At 36.7% G+C, this 26,777-nt stretch overlaps 3 protein-coding genes across 3 annotated transcripts; all 3 read right to left on the bottom strand.

The window, feature by feature from the left end:
• Window positions 1-294: 294 nt before the first annotated feature.
• On the bottom strand, window positions 295-6,027 carry LOC106920969 (solute carrier family 22 member 4-like). The gene is made up of 10 exons (XM_014992339.2): window positions 5,620-6,027; window positions 4,377-4,480; window positions 4,132-4,286; window positions 3,762-3,933; window positions 2,993-3,119; window positions 2,744-2,844; window positions 2,460-2,674; window positions 1,112-1,294; window positions 749-884; window positions 295-574 (listed from the first exon to the last, which is right to left on the bottom strand). The coding sequence occupies exons 1-10, from the start codon at window positions 6,025-6,027 to the stop codon at window positions 520-522; spliced, it is 1,656 nt and encodes a 551-aa protein (XP_014847825.2). The 3' UTR covers window positions 295-519.
• Window positions 6,028-8,067: 2,040 nt separating this feature from the next.
• LOC106920970 (solute carrier family 22 member 4-like) lies at window positions 8,068-13,930 on the bottom strand. Its single transcript, XM_014992343.2, has 10 exons — window positions 13,413-13,930; window positions 12,638-12,741; window positions 12,385-12,539; window positions 11,606-11,777; window positions 10,864-10,990; window positions 10,583-10,683; window positions 10,233-10,447; window positions 9,819-10,001; window positions 8,678-8,813; window positions 8,068-8,512 (listed from the first exon to the last, which is right to left on the bottom strand). The coding sequence occupies exons 1-10, from the start codon at window positions 13,839-13,841 to the stop codon at window positions 8,440-8,442; spliced, it is 1,695 nt and encodes a 564-aa protein (XP_014847829.1). The 5' UTR covers window positions 13,842-13,930; the 3' UTR covers window positions 8,068-8,439.
• A 1,040-nt stretch (window positions 13,931-14,970) lies between these two features.
• slc22a5 (solute carrier family 22 member 5) lies at window positions 14,971-22,024 on the bottom strand. The gene is made up of 10 exons (XM_088012183.1): window positions 21,174-22,024; window positions 20,985-21,088; window positions 19,354-19,508; window positions 19,112-19,283; window positions 18,907-19,033; window positions 18,059-18,153; window positions 17,680-17,894; window positions 16,661-16,843; window positions 16,436-16,571; window positions 14,971-15,546 (listed from the first exon to the last, which is right to left on the bottom strand). The coding sequence occupies exons 1-10, from the start codon at window positions 21,561-21,563 to the stop codon at window positions 15,444-15,446; spliced, it is 1,680 nt and encodes a 559-aa protein (XP_087868309.1). The 5' UTR covers window positions 21,564-22,024; the 3' UTR covers window positions 14,971-15,443.
• Between the last annotated feature and the right edge of the window lie 4,753 nt (window positions 22,025-26,777).

The following is a 26,777-nucleotide window of genomic DNA, read 5'->3' as shown; positions in this document are numbered from 1 at the left end:
TTTTCAGTAATACTCTAAGATTATTGAATTGGTCTCAACGTGGCTTGTTTCAAACTTTTAACTTCTTAAAGTTCCTGTTTTTCATTCTTCCATAGAGGCCAAATGTGGAAAATGAACAACTAATTATTGTTGCTGTCATGGATTCTCGCAGCTCAGCTGCTGATCTTAGAGAAAACAAACCTTGCTTTAAACTTATATTTCATTTACTAATTAGATGACTGCTGAGGGCAATTGGTTGCACTGGATTTCATTTAGGGGCATCAAAGTAAAGACGGTGAATACAATGCATGACTAGTTGTCAGATTTTTATTTCTTACACAATTTGAAGACAATTTGTATCATTTTACTGCTTACTAAGTGTTAGTCTGTTCATAAAATCATAAGAAAGTAATGACATAAAAAATAATAAAATACCTTCTGAAAATTTAAATCAGTTTTTTTCAGTCAGTCTTTAAAATAAGCCCAACAAATAAATGAACTCTTTGGCAGATGCAGCAGATTTGTAATAACATCTACCCACTACATCTGTGTGTTCTCTTCATGTTCTGCTTCCTTTTTCTTACTCACACAGTTCCTGTTTGAACAAAGGAACAAAAATATCAGGAAAAACTATTCTGCACAAATGCTCATTGATAAAATTAACTATCATCCTAAATACACAGAATCAGAACAAAGATGACTAAGCAGAATGAAGATGACCTTTTACCAAAAATAAGTGTAACTTTTTAGATAATTGCAAACAACTCACCCACGTAGCTGTTGCATGTCTGATAGTGCCTCTGGTAAGGCTTTTCCATGAGTTTCTGGCAGCATGAAGCAGAAACCAGAACCACAGACAGCCATAACACCCATCACTATGTATGGAAGGGCCCTGAAGTAAAACCCTGTGACAAAAGGGTTTTAATTTAACCGAGCCAGCACTGATTTAATATCTACTGAGAGAAACATCACATACTTTCTAAAACAAACAAAATGCTTGTTTGTTTAGTGAATAATAAGAAAAAACATGAGACATTACAGTAACTCTCACTGGCATCAAAGAAAAAAAAGAATGAAAGTATTTGTATCTTAAAAAGTTGTGACAGATTTCACAAATCCGTTCTGCACTTACCCAGATAAATGATGAATGGGGAGATGATGGTTCCGATCCGTGCGGCTGTGGAGCAACATCCCATGGCTGTATTCCTGATTACGGTCGGGAAGAGCTCCGCCGTGAAGGCGTACAAAACACAGAAGGCCGACGTGATGCCGAATTTTCCCACCATCTCCAGCAGCACAGACACAGCGGGTAAATCTGAGGCCACCAAACCGGACAAAAGAATCAGATCAACTGATCCAGTTTAAAAATAGACTGTCCTGCAAACTGAAACCACCTTTAATGTGCTCTTTGACAAAAATTAGTTATTTTAATCAATTTACATAAAAAAACCTGTACATAGATTTTCATGTAATGTGTGAGAAAGGGGAAAAAATAATTTAATTACAGATTAAAATAATGATTATGATAAGCTTCAAGTTTAGACCCACATTTAGATACAACTTCTGTTGCTCCAATCTTACAAAAACACCCAAAATGCAAAATTAACAAGTTTTATTCAAGTATGCCATAAGATTCTGATTTAAAGCAAAGTATAATGTAAGATGTGCCACTGCAGGAGTTTGCTTATTTAATGCATATTTACGAAACTCAATGTTTAATTTCATGCAACGTCTAGACGATGCTGCAGTTTTACCGCAGGGCTCAATAATCCCACTGGAGTTATTCCCTAGATGGATGGATGGATCTTATCTAGACACTCAGTTTAAAACTTCTTGAATAAGTGAACATCTTTTAAATCAGTTGTTTAAATTCTCACCCAATTCTTTGCAGGAATAAACCTGTTCAGATAATGGATGGATGAATATCTTTAATATTGTGAAAAATATGATTTTTCTATTTGCTTCTTTGTTCTGATTTGTGTATTTCTGAACTTGGGTCTTGACTTGAGCTTTGGGACTTTTCAATTCCTCAGACAGGTGAATAAATGAACACAGATTGTCCACATTTTATTTAGAATCAGCAGCTTTTCTCATCTTTGTTCTTTGCTTTGCAAAATACTTTTTCTTTACAAGGGAAAAGAAAATAGTCTTAGAAGAAATCTACTCATAAAACAAAATACTATCTTCAAAAATTCACATTTATGGAAGCATAATTTAAAGCATTGAATAATTTCCACTGCTTATTTTTGCATCACATTTCATACAAACTGTAACTACAAATAAATGTCAAATATTTTACTGTTTCTTATGGTTGCTTGTAAGTATAGTAAATTAAATTTGGTTCCTACCGTCCAACACATGCGTACACCCGAGTCTGGTTTTTAAAAGTTTTATAATTAGGAACTATAAAACATGATGTACGAAAACCCAACATGACTGGCTGGCGGTGAACGAAATAGAGCCGACTGTGTGGGTCTTACCTATCGGAATGAGGTTAACACAAATGATCATAATGCCTCCAAGTAAGAGTGAGGCAGACTGACAGAGGCGTCTGGAGGAGAAACGCAGCAGCAACAGGACAATGATGTACGCTGGAACCTCTGTAGCAGCAGACAGGAAGCAGTTCAGGTACGGGTCGCCGTGCAGGTTGGAAGTGTTGAGGATTAAAGCAAAGTAGTTCATGGCGACGATCATCCTGCCAAACAATTCAGGACAAATCTTCAGTACAGGTGACACTAGTAATATAATTCTACTGCACACATACCACAAGCTTGACGAAAGCAACGCTGTGGTGAAAATGTTGCAGCTTTTCAGAAGGACCAAAATGCTGAATTTCTTGTCTCGCATCACCAATATTTTTTCAATCTGTGACAAAAGAAATACCAAAACAAATGCAGGTCAAACATAGCAAGAAAAAACAGGCTCCCATAAAAAATATGTTGTGGGAACTTTTGCAACTACACAAAATGAGATGATATTAATACAATATTAAAGTACAGACTTTCAAACATACCTCTGGTTGTGTAAAAATGGCGTCTGGAGCCTCGACTTTATTCAGCTTCGCTGCATCTTTAAGAATGGCTTCAGCTTCGGCTGCTCTCCCCTGAGACTGCAGCCAGCGAGGAGACTCTGGGATAAACCTGCTCATACAAAAACATTTCAACTGCATGGAGTTTAAACTACTCAGCTATAACCTCATTTATGTATTCCAAACACATGAACATTTTTAAACAGATACAAGCAGGTTCTAAACTTGAAGATATTTTGATTTTTTTATTAAATTGCTGCCACAGTGCAGCTTAAACTAATCTTGTGGGACGTCATGTTGACGTATGTCTGTTACCTTTGGGATGTTGGGCAGTATTCTGTTTAATTAGAATCAGGTACATTAGTTTTAATTTTTTTTGCCATATTTTAGAACTGAGTGAGGATGAAAGGTTAGCGTTTTATACACAGTGCCCCCAAGTCATCAAATAATTATTTCTCCAGGTATTAAAGCTCCTGTCCATAGGAGATAAATACCAACTTAAAATTTAACATAATTAAGTTTCTAAAATTCTGCTGCTCTAACATTTGGAGTACAGCAGGTCCCAGAAGTCACAATCCAGTTAATTAATTTGCAATTTCTCTTTTAAAGTTGGCTAATTAGTTACCTGTTAGTAGAGACAAAGAAAAAACTGTTATAATGACAACCTTCTGCACAAAGATGGCCTGAAAAAGTATTTTAAATCAACATTAAAAAGCATTGCGAACTAAAGGCTGGCATGTATATATTTTCTTACCACCACAGAGGGACGTAGATGAGGCCAGAGGCAGCCATGGCGATCAGCAACAGCCGCCATTCACGGAGAAAGAAGGCCACTACAGGCATCGCCATGTAGCCCAACGCTGAGCTCATGAATACTCCGAGTGAGCAGAAAACCACTCTGGTTTTGGGGCTCAGAACTTCAGCTCCTGTTGGTGAATGCCATATTTTTATATGTGTTTATGGAGAACTGTTGACATTTAATAGTGTCATATTCTGAGAAACGTGGGAACTTTTGTTGTACCCAATAAGGCCTGGGAGGTCAGATAGGATAAAAAACCTCCATAATAAATAACTATGTATATGTAAATAACCAATATTATCAAGTTCACTTTAAAAACACATACCCAGAACAAATGCAATGACATAGTTGGAGTATCCCCCAGCGCCAACTATAAAGAAAATTAGGAGAAAGACCTCCCAGCTCGGAGAGAAGATCTGTGCTGTTAGCCCCACAGTTTGAACAGCCATCATGACAAACAGGATGGGCTTCCTTCCAAACCTGTGCAAGAAATACATTTGATTTGACTCCATGTGTTCCTTACTGAGAAATTAAACTGATTGGGGAAGTATATCGATGCGCAGCTCGTACCTGTCAGACAGCTGGCCTGAGAACAGAACTCCGAACAGAACTCCGATGTAATGAATGGAGGTAGTCAGTGGGTTTTTGTATTGATTCTCACACACCAAGTTCCACTGAAAAATCAGTTACATTGTCTTAAAGCGCAAGTATGTAACTTTGAAAATAACATAAAATTAATATATATATATATATATATATATATATATATATATATATATATATATATATATATATATATATATATATATATATATATATATATATATATTTTAGATATTTGTTAAAAATGTCACCATGTCGTGACAGCTTGTGATGAGACAGATATGTAAAATTATCAATCTGTTTTACCTCCTGCCTGAGCTACTACAGCAGTCTGAAGAAATGCACCAAAAATAATCAACTAGAGCCAGGAGGCGGGTCTTAGTGCTGTCAATCAATCTTATGTACTCACTGCTAAATGTGCTAATGGCAACTCACCATTACAGGAAATCTGTTTATCTGTTATCAATGGTGGACATGCTAACTAGCCTAGCATTCTCAACAGGCTATGCTAGCTCCAGCACAGCACAAAGCTAAGGGGGGGAGGGGAGCTAAGCAGCGCCACATAAGATTGTGATTGACAGCACTAAGACCCGCCTCCCTGACTGGTTGTTCACAGATTATCTGTCTCATACCGTACTATCACAACAAAGTGGCAGCTTCAACAAATATGTAGAAAAATATTGTTTTATAAAAGTTATGCTGCAGCTTTAATAATATAACAGCAATTTCTCAAAAACAAAACAAAACTGTATTTCACCATATTTTGTGTAAACTACAGTCAGAGCCAACGCCTCCACACTCTCACATAACTGTTTGCATGGCACTGATTCTGTAGAAAAAATGCCGACTGCTGAAAGCTGGTACTGTTGGGCCTTGATAAAAATGAGCATATTTTACCTTTTTATCATTCATGATGAGACTATAAAACTAGAAACCACATTTTTTTAACATTATAGCCAGCTTATGTCTATGCACACTTTAATTAGCTTGTAATATGGTTTAAATAGAAAGACCTTGTTATCAAGGGTTCAGAAATAGAAATACAAAAACCTTTTCGCCCATTTCTCACTGTTGTCTGAAATTCTTGATAATCTTAAAACAAGTAAATATAGAAATATTACAAGAAACTAAAACTGCTACATTTCCTATTAAAGTAATCTGCTAATATGTTTATTGCCCCTTTTGAAATAAAGATAAGGTTTTTGCACACCTCTGTAACGATGGTCGACTGGTAGACTTCTTTGCTGTACATCCATCCATCCAGACACGTCTCCAGGGGAATTTCACTGACATTCACATCCACATTTGGGATAATGTTCATTTGAGAGTAGTTCCTGACTGTTTCCAGGTTAAGCCTCCAGCACGAGCTGCGCTTTGTGACGCCATCCACTGTTTCCAGTGGGACTGACACATTCCTCCACATCTCACTGATGCTGATATTCTCAGGGATGCGGCATTCATGAGGCGGGGTATCTCCTACAAAAACGATGTAGACGCCAACAAATCCATTTGGAATTATGCTGATGGAAAGAGCTAAAAAAATCCTCATCTGAAAGCGTCCCCAGGATCCCAGGAAAGAGGTGATGGTGTCATAGTCCCTGACCTTTGGGGTATCCATTCTCTTAACAGACTGCACAAAAACACAAGCAGATGTTTGGTTCATTCAGCTGTTATCTTCTTGAGATTTTTGAAAAATGTAAAGTGTGGGTCAAATTTAAATGCCAACTTTAGCTATTGGTAGAATCCAGCAGCATATTGATAATAATTGATATCACGGCGATGGTTGGAGGTTTGTCAGCAATTTACCAATTGTAGTCGCCATTTGGCTCGAAGTAAAAGTTGAACCTCCGCCAACACAGATGGTGTTTTGTAGAAATCTACTGCGTAAGCAACCTGTGATGTAACATCGGTGTGCGCATGCGCCTGCCACATGGTAGGACATTGTTAGGTAGCACAGATAGTCATAACACCGAGGTTCCTCTATTCCAGGGGTGTCCAAAGTCAGTCCTGGAGGCCCGGCATCCTGCATGTTTTAGTTCTCTCCCTGGTGGTAGTAACAATCTTTTCAGCTTGTCAATGTTCTCCTTAGGTCTCTAATGAGCCATCATTTGATCCAAGTGCGTTAAACCACCTGGATAATATATATATGCTGGGGGTGGGGGGGCACATAAAATGACATGGCGGGCCACATGTGGCCCGCGGGCCTTGAGTTTGACACGTGTTTAAAAAGAAGACAGTCTAAGTAGATTAGCTTATCTTTCTTATTTTTTGCAGGAGTCATGGCAATAGATTGTAGTCCTAATATATTTAGGAAGAACCCAGAGAGGTCAGATAAGTTTGTTATGCTTATAATAAAGTCACTGGATTAGAGATAGAAATGTTGAAATGTCTATCCACAAGAACTTCCCTGGGTTCAAATTATAAATGGCTGACATATTAGCCCCCAAAATAATACTTGTGCATGTGTGTGTGCAGAAATGTGAGCTGCTGCAGTCAGTCATGTTAACGAGCTGATGCACAGCAGGGATGTTAGCTTCACATCAGCTCTTCAGAGGAACCAACCGCGTGTGTTAAACAGGCTCTCTCAAAGCAATGCAAAAAGCAGACATTTATTCAGAATTATTATTCACTGTTAGATAATTTACTGCATGTTCACTGAGTGCATAGAGATCAGTTTAGCTGTGTCAGCCCAACTCTTTTCATTCAAAAGTAACCATTTCTTAGACCGAAGGGGCTTGACTGACCAGACATGTGGTATGTGGTGAAGAAGAAAAAAAAGCATAACTTACCAAGTTTGGGTTGCAGTGGGGCAATGTGCTGTAGATAATGCATTAGTGGAGGTAAGAATCCTCCAGTCAACAACTGATATAACTGCTCTGGTGGAAAGTTGTTGGTTCCGTCCGTAACCATAAATACCAAGGAAGAACCAGCTCTCTCTGTCTACAGCTGCCAGAATCATGGAGCATTCAAAGCTAAATTTACACGTGTCGCTTTCCCCCAATGACCAGACCTGATGGGATGTAAATCGTCTCAACACGTTTTATCTACTGCTCTCTAAGATGAACTCAGTCCGAAAACAATAAACCAGAATTTTGATTTGTTGTTGTCAGTATTTTTAAAATTGATTGGATTCATGAACCATGACTTCCATGAAACATAAATAAGATGAGACACAAAGATTTATTTCTCTGCCACTGTTTAAAATGGGAAAAACAAGAGAGCATAGCTCTGAGCTGGAAGGCGGCAGATCTTAATTTCAAAGTGTATATCTGCAACATTTTTCTGACTTGCAATTCAAAATTTTGACAACTTTTTGTAAATTATAAGGTGATTTTTTTTTTTTAGAAATCTGGTTTCCAGTGCAATTATTGAAGAGTGTTTCCTTTATGCTCTAAGACCAAGAAGGAGGAAACAAAACTGTCTTGCCAGTTTGAAGTATTTCCTCGTCCATCCCTTTTTTACTGATAAGAAATAAAGTTGGATGTTGTGATATTTCCCTTGCAGATTTTAACTCTTTGAATTTTGAAGCATAAAAAACCATTAAAGTGCCAAGTATGAATAATTATTATGTCACAGAACAAATGACTTAGCGAAGAAGTTTGTGCTTTTCTTCAAGTATCAAGGTGTAGAATGTTGTAAGGACACAGGAAGATTGCAGTTTGACAGGCTTTAAATAATTTTAATGTTCAAAAGTTAGTACTTGGATGTCCTCTGCTTCATAATTCAGACACAAACCCAACTTTGCAACCCAAAACGCTTTGAGACATGACCTCTGAACCCTGTCACAATAGCTGGATGTGCACTCTTCATCTGGCCCGTGAAATCAGGAAAATACAATTTTTCTGTCAATATGAAGCAAAACATGTTTGACATTTAAGTTACAAGGAAATAAGTAAATAAAAGAATCAGCAGTTGTGAGGACAAACTTTTACTCCCCTCTCTCAACTGTCATAATGATGTTGCATATTAAAAATATATAATACAACTAAGAAAGGGCAACTATGTCAACAGAAAGACCAACGCAGTATATCTATAACTTGGTTTCTTTAGATTGGGGAATGTTCTCTTTCTCCATAGTTTCATCTTCCACCTCTTTTCTTCTCCTGTTTGAATAAAAACAGTAAGAGCAAATGAGAAAACATTACCTTTCTTCCTCATTAAAATCATTACGTTTTGAACAATACAAGTAGCAGTTTAATAGATTTGGTTCCATACTAATACTACTTAAAACAGCTTTTCTTAGACAATGTAAACAGTTGTGGACTCACCCGCAGATCTGCTGCATTTGAGGTAAAGCCTCTGGCAGCGCTCTCCCAAACGTCTCTGGCAGCATGAAGCAGACAATCCCACCACAAATGGCTAAGGCACCCATCACAATGTAAGGGAGCGCCTTGTAGTATTCCCCTGCAAATTAAGGAAGATAAACATGCTGTGACAGGGCAAAGAAACGTTTAGTACAAATTTTATGCTGACAGTTTTTAAATGTCTTATGGTAACTGCCCCAATTCATTCATGATAACTGCCATGGAAACATTTTGCTTTATGTTATTGAGTCAAAAGTTATTATTTAATAAAAAGTCATAATATATTCAAATCAATCAATCAAATTTTATTTGTATAGCACATTTCAGCAGCAAGGCATTTCAAAGTGCTTTACATAATTAAAATAAAAACAGCATGTGAGAAAGAGATTTAAAAACCATAATTAAAACGTAAACAGTGAGAAAGAGAAATAAAAACCTGTAGAACTTTAGTTGAGACGCCACCAACTGGGACTCCAACCCTTTGGACTTTAGTCAAAACGCCGTTTGACCAGGACTCTAACCTTTTATTGCTAATATTACAAATAACACGTTCTAACTTGGACTTACCAGTAATTTATATCATATCTGAAATAAATATTTGAACAAGCAGAGCATGTTGAAGCTTATTGTAATTACCACAGACAACCACTAGATGGAGCAGTTTGACATAAGATTTTAGGTGAATGTTTTTTTGAGAACCCTTTTATCTGACTATGCATTTGAAAAAAGTATTGACACTTATTTGTCATATTACAACCCCAAACTTCAGTCTTTTTATTAGGGTACTACATACTAAACCAATGCAAAGTAGCATATAGATTAAATCAAAAAATATTTTTTTAAATAAAAGTCAAATCTAAAATGTGTGATGTGCATACATTATGTAAGTTTTCAAACTATATTCAACATACAATATTGTTTAACTTCTGTGGTCTTGTCTCTATTTGACTTAATATACTTTAGACAACATGTGCCAATATGTATTTAAAGTGCAAACAAAGAGATTTTTGAAACCACAAAAATGACATCTATGCATTACATTTTAAAATGTTTTCCAGAAAACAGGAGATTGGCTCAGTGCTTTTAGTTGATTTTGATTGTTTACCTAGATAGATGATGAAAGGAGAGATGATGGTGGCGATTCGGGCGGCCATGGAGCAGCAACCCATCGCTGTGTTTCTGATAACGGTGGGGAAGAGCTCAGTTGTGACTGAATACACAACACAGAACGCTGCAGTCACTCCAAACTTTCCTAACATCTCGAGCAGCACAGCCACAGTGGACAGATCTGGACAATCAAAGAAGAAAAATTAAGTTTCACATTTAATGTTTGATTAAAAACATGGACTTTTTTATTGCAACAACAAGGCATCATCTCCTATATTTGTCCTGCTTTTGCTAAATTCATTGTAAGCAAAGAGAACAGCAGATTAGCCTTAAAAATACACTGATAATCTTGTTATTGTTATTTTTCAAGTTTTGTTAATTAACAATGTTCCAAAAAGGCTTGGAGCATTACGTTTGGGAATGAGTTGGACACAGAGGATCATGACGCCTCCCAGTAGCAGAGTGGAGGACTGACACAGGTGCCTGGAGCAGAACTGTAGCAGCAACAGGGCTATTAAATACGCTGGGACTTCTGTCACAGCAGACAGGAAGCAGTTCAGATAGGGGTCACCATTCAGATTTGAAGTGTTGAGGAGCAAAGCATAGTAGCTCAGGGTGATGATTGCCCTGCAAAAAGATTAACAAAATTCCCGTAAGTGGAAGATTAAAAGAGCAGAAATCCACATGCAAAGCTAGACAGTTAAGTAGTGCAACTGGTATAAATGTTCAAAACTTTGTCATATAAGGAAGTTGAATACATACCACAGACTGGCACACAGCAATGTAATAGATGCTATATTGCAACTTTTCAGGATGACAAACACATTTGTTTTCTCATCACTTTTAGACAAAGCATCTTCAACCTATGTAAAATAAGAGGAAATGGTGACTGCAATTAAAATCCACTCCAATATATCAACTGTTGAAGATGCACTAAAAGAAAAAATTGTCACATATCTGATTTTAAGCTCAACGCAAAACCGATAAAAAGGTTTAGTGGTATTTTGGTGTCTTCATAGTGATGTAGCTCAGGGTAAACTTACCTCAGCTGGTCTAAAAATATCCTGAGGGATTTCTACTTTATTCATTTTTGCAGCATTTATAATAATTTCTTCAGCTTCTTTTATTCTCCCCTGAGAAAGCAGCCAGCGAGGCGACTCTGTGAGCAACCTGAACACAACAACATCTGCACATCAGTTTATGACAACAGTTTATGATGTTCTTATAAATGTTCTCAAATGCATCTTGGATTGTTTGTGGTGTTAGCATAAAAGTGTCAAAACAATAATAAAAAGATAAACTAAGATTTGACACAGAAAATGCAGACTTTTAAAACCTAGTTTAACAGAAATACTCACTCAAGAGGTCACAGAAGAAAAATTACTTTAACAGTAGATTTTACATATATCATGTAGAAATAATAAATACACCAAAATAGTTTTAGTTAAGCCTGAGGAACTGATTCACTTCATATCATTTATTGGTTTTACCACATTAACTGCACTCCTTTGAGGTCTTAAATGTTTAGAAATGCATTCTCACACAAATGTTTTATCCTCCAAATATGATCAAAACATCAATTTGTAACAGCTTTTTATTTTTATTTATTTAAACCAAATATGATAAAAAAGCTAATCTATAAACAAATTAGCATCCAACATACTAAGGCCCATATAGTCTAATTGACATAAGCAAATGTTGAAGTGCAGAGTGGAGACAGAAGTACAAAAAATAAAACAAAATGTTATATAAAACAATATAATTATTATATTTTCCTTCTCTTACCACCACAGAGGGATGTAGATGAGTCCAGATGCAGCCATTGCTATCAGTAGCATCCTCCAGTCACGGATGAAGTAGGCCACAGCAGGCATTAGCATGTAGCCAACAGCTGAGCCCATAAAAACGCCAAGCGAGCAGAAAACAACCCGAGTTTTTGGGCTGAGAACTTCAGATCCTGCAGGTTTCATACAGAGAATCTTTAAAAATAAGAACATTTGTTGTAAACATCCTAAAATCTAAACTATTTAATGTTTTACAACGCTGAACTGAAAAATAGCTGTGTACAAAAGTTAGCAAACACATTTTATGAACTGATTTCATATCCCATCAGTTGATAGCGACAATGTGAACCATTGGTCTGTATGTTTAATAAATTACTTTCTGTTGAGGTATTAATGTTTTCAGATGAATGTTTCTGTTTGTATGACAGACAAGTTTGTAAAATTATCTTAGTTATAATCTCTTGGCAAGAGAGATTATAAAACAATCCAAAAACAAAAAGTCTCATTTTGTTTCCTGTCACAAAAAAAGACTTTTCTTCTATTTAATGACATAAATCTACCAAACAAACCAATAACAGATTTTCTTCTTACATGGTCAAGTCTAATTGAAAACTTTGATAGCAGAAAATGCTAAACTGCATCTTTTCTGTGCAGTTGTACATACATTTTAGTTGACCCTTAATAATGTGCACAATTCTTTTGTCCTAACTCATTATATGTAGAAACGCTCCTAACATGGAACAATATTATTAGCCGATTTGTTTTTCTTAAACAACATACCCAGGACAAATGCTATAGTGTAGTTGGAATATCCTCCACCTCCCACAAGACAAAAAATGAAGGTGAAGATCTCCCAGCTGGGTGAGAAGATCTGTGCTGTCGTTGCTAAAGTTTGAAGAGCCATCATGACAAAAAGAATCGGTTTCCTTCCAAACCTGTGGAACAAGACTGGCTGGATCAGCAAGATGGCATTTTAGTTTCCTCTGATGGGAAAATTAGTTTGCTTAAAGAGAAATCCTGGAAAGGTACATACCTGTCAGACATCTGGCCTGATGCCATGGTTCCCACCAGCACCCCAACATAATGAATAGAGGTGGTCAGAGGAGTTTTATAAGCATTGTCACACACCAAGTCCCACTGTAAACACAGAATTTTGAAATGTTTTTTTTTATTCTACAAGTTTCTTTATTAATAAGTATGTAAGAAAAAACATTTATGTTTGAGCTTGATTTTTAAAACCTCCAACCAAGACAGCCTGACACAAACAGGACATCATTCCTGCAAGAACCTCTGGACTTAACGTTTAAATCACTGAAATATTACAGGGACATCTGAAAACTGGAGTGCCTAATCCATTCCTCAGCAGATTCTGTTAACTTTTAGATGCATCGTTTTCCCAAAACACCAAAATAAGATGAATAGCTAATTATCAAGCGTCTGCAGAGCTGAATCACATGCTGATTTCAACCATTTCATTTAGATGTGCCTCTGAAAGCTGCAGGACAAGACTTTGCCAAAACTATTTTAAAAGATTTAGTTGTTGGAAAAAAACTTTAGGCATTTAGAATCTGAATAACATTTGAAACTTAAAGGCTTCAGTGAAATTAGAGTAGTTTTGCAATATGCATGCAAGAAGTAATTTCTGCTTAAGTTTGTGTGTCAATCTAACTAAAGTACAATACTCATTAACATTTAAAACTTTTAAACCAAGCTTTGTTTTTCCTGTCTCTTTCTGATCAGATCATATAGAAAAAACCTCAAGGAAAAAGACTGTAAAATCCGCTCTGAATATATAATAATAGTCTTACCTCTGTAACGATGGTCGACTGGTAGACTTCTTTGCTGTACATCCATCCATCCAGACACGTCTCCAGGGGAATTTCACTGACATTCACATCCACATTTGGGATAACGTTCATTTGAGAGTAGTTCCTGACTGTTTCCAGGTTAAGCCTCCAGCAGGAGCTGCGCTTTGTGACGCCATCCACTGTTTCCAGTGGGACTGATACATTCCTCCACATCTCACTGATGCTGATATTCTCGGGAATCTGGCATTCATGAGGCGGGGTGGCACCTACAAAAACGATGTAGATCCCAGTAAATCCATTTGGAATTATGCTGATGCCCAACGCCAAAAAAATCCTCATCTGAAAGCGTCCCCAGGATCCCAGGAAAGAGGTGATGGTGTCATAGTCCCGGATGTTTTGGTCGTCTTTTTCCTGACTGATTTCCGTCATTTTTAAGAAAAAAAAGGAAGATAATATAGTCCTTTAGGCTGATTTGCACAACACGTTTTTCTGCACAGCTCTGTGTCATGCAGTGTGGTTTGGACCTTAAAGCTGGGCTCATTTTTAGATTCCTCCATCGAAATGTGGGAGGTCACACTGGGACATACAGCACTATAAAACAGGGTTATCTCTGATTTATCTTAGGTTCAATTTACTTCTTATGACTAAAAGCATCGTAAATTCATTATTTAGACTTATCCTTTAAAGAATTCTTCGAAGAAACCTAAATAATTCTCATATGAATGTAAAACAGTAATGAAAACTATCTGTTTCCATGGATACTTGTTTTGTGATTGCAGCAAGTTAAACAATGATGAGATCAGGACGTTTGCACAAGGCTTTGTTGTGGTTGTTCATAAACTGGTTTAAGGACCAAAGTCCTAAAGGATAGTAAGCCATAAAGAAGATTAAACACAACAAACCTGATGCCTTTTACTTAAGGCACAGATTTATCATGAAAAGTATTCTAAGTTATAGCTTTAATAAATAGGATAATTTGTAAGAATAATCTTGAGAATATTAGTGGAACAAAGTCCAGGTTATTTATTGTGCTGAAATGATAATCCACATCGTTCCAGGAATGCCTGGAAAGCAAAACAAGGCACTGAATTGTTCCCAATGCATAGAAGTACATATTATTCCCCACGTCTAAATGTGATTCTTTTAATCTTAATTCTCCTTCATGCTGGTTTACTATAATGTTGGGAACGTACCAACCCAAAAATAAATGTAACAATGTTGCTTCGATGCAGGATTTGTGCATATACTACCATAAATGACCTTGGTGACCAAAGAATGTTTTAGAAACAATGTCAGTTCATTTGCAGCTGCATAACTTATAGTTTCCTGCAAAAATCCTGGAGTTTGGAGAGGCCGTGGAATTCTGTCCAAAGACTCGGTATGTATTTAAACTACTGAAATGTTGGGGAAAGAGTGTAATTAACAACTATATTTAAATTTTCGTATCTTCTGCAAAAAAGAGCAGAACGCAAAGGAGAAGCGTTAAACCACAGGCAGGCGACCACTGTAACGGCTTAAAGAAGTTAGTTGGTAAATCCACCATGAAAAAAGTTACAGGTTACATTTTTCTATGCTATTTAGTCATATCTGACTTGGATATTCAGATAATCTTAAAAATAATACGTAGATCACAATACATTTTTCTAAATAATTAAACAACATTTGAACTTAGAGGACTAAAGAAATAAAACAACATTGTTCTCTCATAATATCCAGTCAAGTTATCAGGTTTTGAGATGAGAAAATTCATGTGTACAATATGGAAATTACACTTGAAAGACAAAAATTGAGACAAAAAATGTTGACCAATCACACATGGTGCAAGTGGATACAAAAAAAATTATTCACTTATTATTTTTTAACATTTCTAGAAAATGTTTTAAATTCCTAAACATCAGCTAAGTGAAAATAAAACCAAACACACCACAGTATTTGCCTTTTTGGATCCCCAGCAGACATTTTATAAGATTCATTTACAAATCTCTGTTGAGAGATGAAGGCAAATTTTATTTCCTTAAGATAAAACAAAATCTAAAGGCTTAATGTTTGCACTTCAGGTTTTTCTTGTAGAAATGGTCGATTGCGTGATTCTCCATTTTGAAAATATTTCTTCTTTTCAGATCGTCCACAGAACCTAAAATGTATTTTAGAAATACAAAATTAGTAACAGTTCAAAATCAAACTGAAAATTAATATTTCTTATTTCTGATTTCTTGCCATTTGACAGAATTAAACTAAAGGTCAGTAATCTCATAAGTGTACATGCATTTCTCTGGTATTTTGCCAATTAACATTTCACATCATGTTCTTATACTGTGTACTTCCTGCATGGAATATATTTTTAAAATTAGTTGAAAAAATGTACATCAACTTAATGCGCTCAAACTTAAAAATCGATGGAAAATGTCTTTCAAAGTTCTGGATTTAGATAAATAAAAATGATAATTGTGATTTATGTAAAATAAAATGATTAAAACTATTTTATTGTCAGACAGTGAGAAAAAATCCCTAAATTTTGGTCTTTTTATACATTTTACCATGTTGTTACAGCGATGTGCTGTTTTTATTTCCAGGTCATCAAAGTGACGTCTTCTTATCACAGCGGAGCCGTTTGAAGTCTTATCTGAAAGTCTGTCTGTTTTCACTGCACACCAGCTTCAAGGTCAAGTTCTTAAATAACTCATAACTTCAGTCACCTTATCTAGACATTACGTGAGCTCAGAACAGATGCACTGTAAAAATCAAGGTGATTTTCAAGTAAAGTGTTTTTAAAATTAAATTAAATTAACAGCTACTGATCATTTTCTATTCACTTAAGTATTCCATTGATTTCTTCTGCTTCATGTTATGTTTAATTTTCAGATTATTTGTATTTAACTGTAGCTGTACGTAACAGAAATGCATATTTCTGCAAAGAAATGAAAAAATCCCACAAAGTATGAAACTGGTTGCAGTTTCTATTCAAACTCCAGTGAATGAATGAATGAATGAATGAATGAATGAATGAATGAATGAATGAATACCCCTGGCATTCTTGCATCTGCTCCACTGTTTCTGGTAGATCTTTGTTGAAAGTCTCTGGGAGGAAGAAGTTAACCACAGAAGAGGCGATGGTGAGGCTTCCCATTAGAATGTAAGGCAGAACCTTGTTATATGTACCTGTAGATATGAGGACATAAGTCAGACCTTGAAGAAGGGCATACTTCAGATGCTTTTTGCTCTGTGAAATCACCAGAGGCAGGCAGTACCTAAATAGATGACATAAGGAGCAGTGATGCTGCCGATGCGAGCTGCAGAGGAGCACATTCCCATGCCGACGTTCCTGAGCACAGTGGGGTAGATCTCAGCAGTGTAGATGTAAACTATGGTGAAGGCCATGGTGAAGCCAAACTTCCCAGTCATTTCCAGAGCCAGAGCAACATAATGTAGAGCTTAGGAGAAATAAGAGATAAATAGTTTAGTTTATGATGATGCAGGTCATGTAGCGACACAAATAATGGCAGAATGAATCCAAAACATTTATAGCAGCTGCTATGATGCTACTGAATATTTCAGTGCATTAGGTGCTAAAAAAGACTAACTGTTGAGAGCAAGTTCTGAAAACAGACTTGTTTGGGGGAAGCAAACTCAGTCTATTTTGGAGAAAATGTTTGTGTTTTACAGTTGAAAGGACATTTTCAACCATGGTTTACAGTTTTTACTTTGTATTTTAAGTTTAGAGGCTAAATGTGTTCCTTTGCTGCCACCTTTACTTCAGCTGAAATCACCTTAAACAAAGAATGCGAGTTGCTTACATAATCAACACGTTTCTCGTCTTCTGGTAAACTTTGAGTTTGCAGAGTCAGCAGTCAGGTATCAGTTTGAACACAATGTCTGAGTATTTTACCTGACACAGCTGCTTATCGTGCACATGTGCACAGCCAGCACAACTTTACAGGTCTTCACCTTGAAAACAGTTATAACAAGCTAAACATTGCCCAGTTTAAACATGAATAAATAATCTGAAGTACATGATTGCTGTGCCGATGGAAGAAAGTTATTTTTACACACTTTCTTCATCTGACATTTCAGAGAATATGCAAATTTCATAAAATAGTGAATACATTTTTTTAATTAAAACCCAACTTTTTTTTCTATTTCCATCCCTTTTAAACATTAGAAGGATACCTTAAACATTGAAAGGGAAGTTTTTTGTAATTTTACCATCTAGCCAAAGTGTTCCTATTCCTAAAATGTTCTATAATGTAATCAGATTAAGAAGTCTTACTGTCAGGGATTAACTGGATGAGCAGAAGAACGCCTCCTCCGATAACCAGGAAGGTTGACAGAATCACTCTCCTTGGACATTTCCTCAGCAGACAGGTAGAAACTATATAGGCGGGAACTTCAGTAATGGCTGATAAAAAACAGTTTAGAAAAGGATTCCCACTCAGGTTAGAAGTGTTCAGGGATAACCCAAAATACCCAATGTTTATTGCCATCCTGAAAAGACAAAGAGAGTATTACATTTAAGGTTATATCCAGATTTTAATGGACAGATATTTATGTATGTTTTTGTCATTATGTACAACAATTGTTCTCTCATTTATCCATAAATGATGACCCCCAGAGAGTCAAATGTTTAAATTAAAAACTTTTATTCTCACCACAAAAGGAGACACATCAGTGTGATGCATCTGAGTTTACTGGACTTCAGGACATCAAGCATGGTGTATTTCTTCCCAGGTGGAATTTCCTCAACCTAAAATTAAACACATGTGCAAAGAAATATCTTCAATTCATCATGAATGTTTTTGTTTGTCCCACAGTGAGGCAAAGGTTACATCGTTTAGTTTTGAAGTAATACTCACAAAAATTAAATGAACCACAAACATAAGAGTTTTGAATATTGTATTTATATATGTTTTTTAAATTAATATAGAAAATGGTGTGTATTTTTCCCTTGCACTGCAGTTGTTTGTCTCTATAAGTTTTGCACATATTTTGTCCGTTGTTCTGCAATGGCTCACGCTCCGTCAGGATGTAGAAAATCTGTGAACATACATTTTCAAGTCCTAATACAAATGCACCACTTGAATCTAAGAATTATAGATAAATAAATCCTTAATCACATTCTACCTGTCCTGAAGTATCCAGTAATGTCATGAAATCCTAAAACTTGACTTTAAAAATAACTTTGGAATCCATGAACATCCTTCTTAGAGCTGGTAGAGAATAGTTGAACCATTTTAATTTAGACTAGCAGAAAACATCAAAACAATAAAGAAATTAATGTGACAATCACCATAATTCTATTAATTCAGCCAGGCTTGTCGCTCATTCAGTGATTTCCTCTGTGTTTAAATCTCTTTCTGTGAAAAGCACACCAGAGATGAGGGGCCCTTGACCCCCAGCTAGCAGACACCGACCCTAAACATGGAAGTGACCAGAACACACTGCGGTTTCACAGCAACTGTAAAGAAAAAGACGCGGCGTGGACTGAGCCGAATCTCACCTCTGATTCTTTGAAGATGACTGACGGTGCCTGAACTTTGTTTTTCCTTGCTGCGTCTCTCACTATGACCTCCGCCTCCATCACTCTTCCTTGAGTAATCAGCCACCGAGGCGACTCTGGGATGAACCTGAACAAATAGTTTAAAACATTCATCACATTTTGAACATCATTCTAGAAATCGGTGCGAAATCCGTGACAAACCTACCACCACAAAGGGATGTAAACCACAGAGGTTGCTGACAGAACGGCTAGCAGGGTTCTCCAGTCTCTGATGCCGAATGCGATCCAAGGAAGGGTCATGTAGCCGATGCAGTAAAACAGGAAGGCCCCGAGGGTTGTAAAGAGGACTCGCATGGTTTTACTCAACAACTCCGTACCTATCAGAGGATTAAAGAAAAAGCATCAAATGCACTGAAAAACAAATATTATAGGTTCATATTTACTTACCCAGTACGAATGCAGAGATATAGATGGATATCTGAGAGGCTCCAACAAACAGGAACATGACACAGAAAATCCTCCATGACTGGGAGAATGACTGAAGCAGAACAGAGAGAGACTGAGCCCCGAGAGAGATGAAGACAACCTTCTTCCTTCCAAACCTGCAGGACGACAACAGGTTCATCTCATTAGCTTTGAATTAAAACATATTGAAGCAATTTAGATGAACTACAATCATTCAAATTATTACTCATAAGAAGCATAAGTTCAAAAAAAGCCAGTTTATATACTAATTTTTTTAACCACTAATGTTCATGATTATCAATCTAGTCATGCAGTTGAAAGTAGATTTACATTTCCAAAAGTTCATACAAATTCTTTGAAGATGCTGAATGTATATAGAGTTATGTTCATACAGACATATTTTGGAGAGACATTAAAAGAATACATTTTGAACAGGTGTTTACAAGGAAAAACTTTTCTGAAAGATAATTCTGGAGAGAAATGCTAACATGACAGGAGTGTATGTACCATCAGGTAATGACTGAAGTAACTGGCTCTATGTAAAGAGCAGTTTGAAAGCATGTTGAAGTTTAGTGGTAGGAAAAAGTCTGGTTGAAAATTTAAACCAGTAGCATGAGTGAATAATTAGAGGTGTGGACTGCATCAATGCCTCAGGAGTCACTAAACTGACATTTTCACACTGAAAAACTAAATCAAGTAATTTAGTTTCTAGTGCAAATATCTTAGTGGAGTTGAACTCTTCAGTCTTAAAAAACACGAATCTGTTAAACAGTGTGTGTGTTTCTGATTGTAACTGTGATGTCAACACTTGGTAAATTGTCTGGAACCCTGAACCATTTTATTGCTCATAATCAGCTTTTTGTATTTGCAATAGGAAGGTCATGGGTTGCTGACCTCTTGACCCTTGTAACCAGATCTCTGGGGGTTAAATAAGGGTCAGCCCTCTCTGACTTAAACTTCATGAGAACAAAATGAGACACAAACCCAAAAATTCAACTTGTAAAACAATCTGGGCTCCTTCAGTACCTCAGCAGAGCCACAAACAGATCATTTATGAGAAAAGGCTGATTTTCCTGGGGTGAAACATTTTAATTGGTTTTATGAAATATTCCAGTTGTATGTGGAACAGTTTCAGTTTTCATTACCTGTAAAAATTATGAAAATGCACAAAATAAAATCTTAAAATATATCACTATGTGCACAATGATAAATAAAAATGTACAAGTTTCTCAATTATTGAAATAAATTAACTCTGCTACTTTATAGGGAGGCAGCATATTAAAAAAATGATTGCCCTATGAATATAATACTACCACATTTCATATGTTGAAAGAAAAACAGTTATCGCTGACTTGTGAAGAAAAAAGTTGCTCCAAATAACCTGACTAAAAACGCATTTACTGCAACAGAAGATGGCGCTGTTGTCTTTGTCAGCAGTGGATCTGAAATCTTCAGCAGACTTCACTAGGTGGTTTAATCAGGACTTAGTTTTCTTCAAGCAACACGTGTTTGATGCCACAGTGGCTGGGACAAGCTTATAAAATGTTGCTGAACAGAAAATCATGCTCTGCAGAATTAAAAGTTGTACAGATTTCTTGAATTGGATGAAATACCTGTCAGAAAGTTGTCCTGAGATTAGAGAGCCAAACAGATATCCCACAAACAGGGTTGAAGATGCAAAAGGAACTTTCCATTGGTTGTCACAGACGAGGTTCCACTGCAGACACACAAAGATTAGAAACAAAACTAAAAAACCCAGCAGAACATGAAAAAACCAACATTACATGGACCTTCATGCTGACCTCAGTGACTATTGTGGACTGGTAAACTTCTTTGCTGTAGTTCCATCCATCTAAACATCCTTCTAGTGGCAGATTAGTGAGATTAACGTCCCTCCCAGGAATATAACCCTGGTCAGAGAGATTTTTAACCGCAGCCAGATTATATCTGCTGCACTGGCTGTGAACTGCTTCATCACCCACTGCTGTGAAGGGAATGATGGCGTTTCTCCATTCCTCGGTCAGGTTGACATCTGGAACGAGACAGCTGTGTTTTGGAGCTGCTCCTGCAAAGATGATGTAAAGTCCGTTGAATCCGGTTGATACAAAAACTGTGTTCAAGAGGAAGAAAGTGAGCCAGAAGTAAGGACCGATTTGTCCAAGAAATGCAGTTTCCTCATCGTAGTCTCCCATCTCCCCCTGCCTTGTTCACAGTGAAGTGTGGTGTCCCTCCTCAGCTCCTCAGCTCAGTGCCAGAGTTATAGGGTTGAGCTCTCTGTGGGGTAGAGTGGACTGGGTCCCTCGGTGGGCCGGAGTCAGAATTGAAAAATTTCCATTTCCAAGTCCTGTGAGTATTAAACCAGCTGTGTGCAGCACAAGTTTCTATCCCAAATCGAAATCTTCTCTAAGGCCGGTTGACCCACTCGGAGCCTTCACTAAGTGATTTGATTTGCTGGAAGTAAAGTAAATTAAAGCTCCAGAGACGTTATTCTACTGTACGTACCCTGCAACCCACACGACCATGAAAAGGTTCCTGCTGTGGTATTTTCTCTAAACAGCATTCCTCACTTTTAAATACTCCAAGTAGTCCACATGACTGTACTCTAAATGTTGCTAAGTAGCGCTAAGACTCTTGTTGGACTGTGTTAAAACAGACTGCTGAGGGAAACCTGCCTTTATGGAAAGTCCTACTGAAACTGTATCAATTGGATGTTTGCTTTGCTATCTTAAAGATAAACTCTTAACTCACATGGTCCCTGAGAAACCACACATATTTTGCAGACCAGCGTTTGTGGAACGACACATGAATCTGTTGGGTCAGAATGTGTATTGATGTTTTTACAACTGTGTCTTTGGAAAACAAGAAAAGTAGACCTACTGTGTGTAGATCTTCATTTCTGCAGTTACAGACTGTAACTCTAGAGGGAGACATTAAATTCTGTCTGCACAGCAGCCACAGCTAACGGATTACATAATCAGTTTTAACCAAATAAAGCTTTCTGTGTTGGTGGCTTACTCGCAAAATTAGGGAACAGATGTTCCCAATGAAGTCAGGTTTTTGCTGTGTGTCGTGTTCAAGACGTCCAACTGCAGGTTTTTCTGTTTTCCTTAGAAATAATTCAATAAACTTCACAGAGAAAACTTCTGTGCATTCTGCTGGAGGACTGAGAGCTGCACCGCTTCATGCACTTAGTATTCTAGACACAAACATTTAGAAAACAGCAAACAGATGTGAAGAACAACCTCTGAATTACAAATGAATTAATGTGTCAACATGGTTTTAAGGAATTTCTACACTCCTTTTAAAATCAATTAGCTTAATCAGTGCATTGATTATTAATCATCAGGACTGTATTCAGAGTCTCCAGACTGCATTATTTCCACTTCCACTCTGATTACTAAATGTCACATTTAGTAAAGTGACAGCTTAGTTGAGTTTTTTTATCCTACATAGACAGCTAATCAAACTTTGGAATCTGATCCCAGTTGTCAGCTGACTTCACAAGTTTAGAAATGGTTTAGTTGTGAAAACATAACTCCTGTTCAGTTTTCTGGTCTTTTGAAATTATTTTTTAGATATCATTATGTTTCTCTGTAAAATTATAATATAAATGATATAAAACAAATATGCAGCTGAGGAAGAAGTCAGGACATCTTATCCTATTATTGGTTGAAAATACTTCCATAAAGTGCTTCTGCAGGTCTCCTGCATTCCTCTAGGAAAGCACAGATATAGTACCAATAAGGCCAATAACCGATACCTACCAATATCGTCTAGGTTAGATTTTCTTACACTTTTGATAGTGTAAAAGCAAACACACCACCTACGCTGCTTCTTAGCTTTAGTTAAACACTCGTACAATCTTGTACCATCATCACTGTTACATGAACCTACAAATACCACATGCTAACAGTTTCCTGAAACCAAACGGAAGCAAACATCGGTTTGTAATATCGGCCCAGTTTTACATACCTGGTCCATACAGACATGTTAAAACATGACATATGGGCAATATATTGTGCATTATTAATAGATATATAGAGCTTCTTGTTTATACCAACACCTGGTTTTCCATTTTTTAGTTCTCAGGTCGTTTTTGTTAGATTTACTGGTTTGTTTTTGGCCATTGTCATGTTGCTCTTTCCAACCTCTGCAACAACTTTATTTCTTTCCTCAAACCCCCATGATGCAAAGTAGAGTTCATGGTAAAGTTCATGATGTTGAGCTGGCTGGGTTCAGCTGCAGCAAACTGACTTCCACCTCTGTGCTTCACAGTTCCTCTCCTGGTATGCTGGATTAGGATTAGGTTAAAGACGAACGCTTCCTCTGATTTGATGTCCAGATGGCTCAAGTTTGGATTAATCTGCCCAAATAATATTTTACCAGGACTGCTGGTCCTTGTCCAACTTCCCTCTGGTAAACTTCTGATTGCAGAGTAGTTCCATATCATCATTTGCAATAGTCTAGTTTAGGTCTCATGATGACATTTTAGGGATTTTGGGGATGTTATGATGTGATTTCATTGCGACAGATCTGGGAATGTTTGCTATTAAATTTTACTGAAAGTTTTTTTCCCTTCAGCTTTATAGGTTTCTTATGTGTATTTTGGGAAATTCTCGAGATTAATATTGAATATCCATCTGTCCAATTGCATAAAACTAAAGCAAAAAATATTTTAAAAGAGTCTCCTATTTTGTTTCACATCTGGATGCAGATACGCAGGCTGGCAACAAAATGTTCTTTGGATTACCGTCAAGTTTCACGGCAGAATTTAATTTTCTGATATTTTACTTACATTTTGCCTTTAAATTAATTTCCTTCCAGAGAATTATGTATTTTTTGTCCACTTGAAAATGTATTTTTGTTTTTAACATTTTTCTCACTATAAAATAATTAATTCCATCGACAGTCTGTGAGGAACAGCATCAATTCCTGCTGAGTTTATTTTGTGTGTGATGAAGTCTGTTGCAGTGTGTGTAATCATTAACATGTGCTTTAATACCAGATGTTACTAGTTCATAGTGCACACAGTCAGAGGCATGACTGTGTGCACGTGACAAAATATACAAGCACAAGGATTCAGTCAAACCATTAAGGGTCTGGTTTATTTTAAAGCTTATTTTAGCTTTAGTTTCCTGCACATATGTTGCAGAAGCAAAATGTTGGTAAAATTAAACCGTTACTTTAATTATCAGACAGCTTGAGATGGGCACCAGCTGACCCTGCAAGGATAAACATGTTAAATAATGGATGGACTTTAATTATCAATCTGACAATAATTTGGGGATAAACTGTGTATGTCTGTGTTTTAATGGACTTGGAAAAATTTTCCAGAAATGAGGTTCTGCTTAGCCAGATTCCTGCCTTCGGCACTTTTTGAACTGCCTTGTTGCTGAAAATGTGCTACATAAAATTACCTTACTGCAATTGTATTACATTATGTGTAACATCAAATGAAAACAGAGCATATTTAAAAACTTGCAAAGTCTTAATTTTTTATTTATAACTGATTTGTTTGTAAATGTCTTTGTGTCCACAGCACCCCCTTGTGGACGCCTGGAACCTTGCCTCCTGCTGCCTTGGTAGCATGTGTTGCCCCCAAATATTCTCTTTATTTAAATACAGCATCCATCTTTGAAAAGTAAATGTTGTTCACCCAAGTAAAGTAAAACACAAGCAACGAAAAGCCATGAGAACATTTGTCCTTATGGACCTGCCACCTTTAAGGTTTTGGGTGTTTTTGGAGTTTGGTTGCAAATGGGAGTGGGAATTTACGTCTAATAATCCTACATGCAGAACATTTCTCTTACCAAAAAGAGCATCACTTTAACATGGACTATATTACATATAAAGCTCTGGAGTCACATATTGTTCAGAGGCATCAGGTTTGTGTTTGATGACTCAAACGCTGCAGGCTGAGAGGATCCGTTTTGTGCCTGAGTTTAAGAGGATCACCTCAAGTTGCAACAGATGAACTGATGACTTGTGTTTGAATTTTACTGCACAGTTTAAATTTAACTCATTTTTCTAGAGTCATTGAACAATTTAATCAATTCCTTTAAGATGCTAAGTTGTAGTTTTCCCAAGATAGCTTAACATCCACTTAGACAAGAACGAGGCTTCTGAGTTGGTTTTGTTTAGGACATATGACTATTTTTCTGTTTGACATGACCTCCAAACTTCACTAACTCAAACGTTTAAAGAGTATGATAGCTGACGCAGCTGCAGCCTTTAATGACAGTGGACACTAAACTGGAATACTGGATCTGAGTATTGAGAATCAGTCTCAGTTGGCCTCAGGGACTTGAGTAAACTCTCAGCCATCCACAAGCAGAGAAAAGAAGCCTGTTTCAGCTTGTGCTGGACAGGTGATGACTCCAAATCTACAATAGCTTAAGACCAAACATATTTTCCCTCGGGGTCGGGTTCGGGTTCTTGCCTTCGGTTCTTGTGTTTATTTGAGGTTAGTTGTATCTTATATCTTCAAGTGAGAGATTGTGTTTTGTCTTCGGTGAACAGGAATAATCCACAGGTCTGGGATGGAGAGAATAAATAAAAGTTCATCTGATCAACTATGAAACAAGCTGTGAGAAAATGGGTACAAGCGTTTTGACCTTGAACATAAAGCGAGGAGCTGAAACAGTCTTCTTATTTTTATTTATTTTGACATAAATATGTATTGTTCATACCTATCTTAAATACAGCTATGCTCATTTATTACGACGGTTTTCCTGGAATCTCTTGGGTTCAATAACACTTTGCCCCTTTTGTGAACCAACATGAGGTCACCGTTTTTATTTGTGTAATGATTACAAAATGGAAGCTGTTAAAATATCAATTTGCTGTTATTATTGACTGAATGTCAAAGTTTCTCTTAGTTGGGACCAGTAACCTCTGAGTTAAACACTCTGGTTCCTAGACTCTTTGAAAAACACTGCATGCTATAAAACACTTTATGTCTGTTTAAACCAAGTGAGGTTCAAGGGCTTCAACCATGATGGCCGAGCAGGCAGTGTGGTTTCTTTTTTATTATAAATTTGGCAATGTTGCTAAATTTATTAGAGGGGAAGATGAATAAGCATTTTTATTTTTAAGCTATGATGTGTCATTGGAATGCCTCAAAAGTGAAACTGGACTTTGTTGCAGAAAATTAAATTCTAAGTAGCAAAAAGTGAACTTAAGGATCAGTTTTATGAAAACTCAGACGAGTCAACACTTTGAGTGAACCTAATTGTGTGCATTTATACTGGACTGTTCTTTAATTGATGTTATTGACAAACTTAATGGGATTTTCTGACTTTTAGAAGCAATTCCTACTGGACAGCAACTGGACATAGATGGGGAATGTTCTGCTTTCCCTTCCCAAAATTCATTTTTGGATATCTCTGAATCCTCTATAATTATCA

Source organism: Poecilia mexicana, unplaced genomic scaffold (genome assembly GCF_051168715.1).
Source record: "Poecilia mexicana isolate PSO_F unplaced genomic scaffold, ASM5116871v1 scaffold_14, whole genome shotgun sequence".
NCBI lineage: Eukaryota > Metazoa > Chordata > Actinopteri > Cyprinodontiformes > Poeciliidae > Poecilia > Poecilia mexicana.
This window is presented reverse-complemented; position numbering and strand designations above follow the sequence as displayed.

Excerpts from the sequence above, each read along its gene's own strand:
- slc22a5 (XM_088012183.1), bottom strand. The coding sequence starts at position 21,563 with ATGGGAGACTACGATGAGGAAACTGCATTTCTTGGACAAATCGGTCCT. Across the intron at positions 19,034-19,111 it reads GTTTACATCCCTTTGTGGTG|GTTCATCCCAGAGTCGCCTC; the intron begins GTAGGTTTGTCA and ends CTATTTGTTCAG. Across the intron at positions 16,572-16,660 it reads TCCTTATGTCATCTATTTAG|GTACATATAACAAGGTTCTG; the intron begins GTACTGCCTGCC and ends TCATATCTACAG.
- LOC106920970 (XM_014992343.2), bottom strand. The coding sequence starts at position 13,841 with ATGACGGAAATCAGTCAGGAAAAAGACGACCAAAACATCCGGGACTAT. Across the intron at positions 12,742-13,412 it reads AGTCGACCATCGTTACAGAG|TGGGACTTGGTGTGTGACAA; the intron begins GTAAGACTATTA and ends CTGTGTTTACAG. Across the intron at positions 10,684-10,863 it reads ATATTTTTAGACCAGCTGAG|GTTGAAGATGCTTTGTCTAA; the intron begins GTAAGTTTACCC and ends TATTTTACATAG.
- LOC106920969 (XM_014992339.2), bottom strand. The coding sequence starts at position 6,027 with ATGGATACCCCAAAGGTCAGGGACTATGACACCATCACCTCTTTCCTG. Across the intron at positions 2,845-2,992 it reads CCATTTTTACACAACCAGAG|ATTGAAAAAATATTGGTGAT; the intron begins GTATGTTTGAAA and ends CTTTTGTCACAG. Across the intron at positions 885-1,111 it reads CCCATTCATCATTTATCTGG|GGTTTTACTTCAGGGCCCTT; the intron begins GTAAGTGCAGAA and ends CTTTTGTCACAG.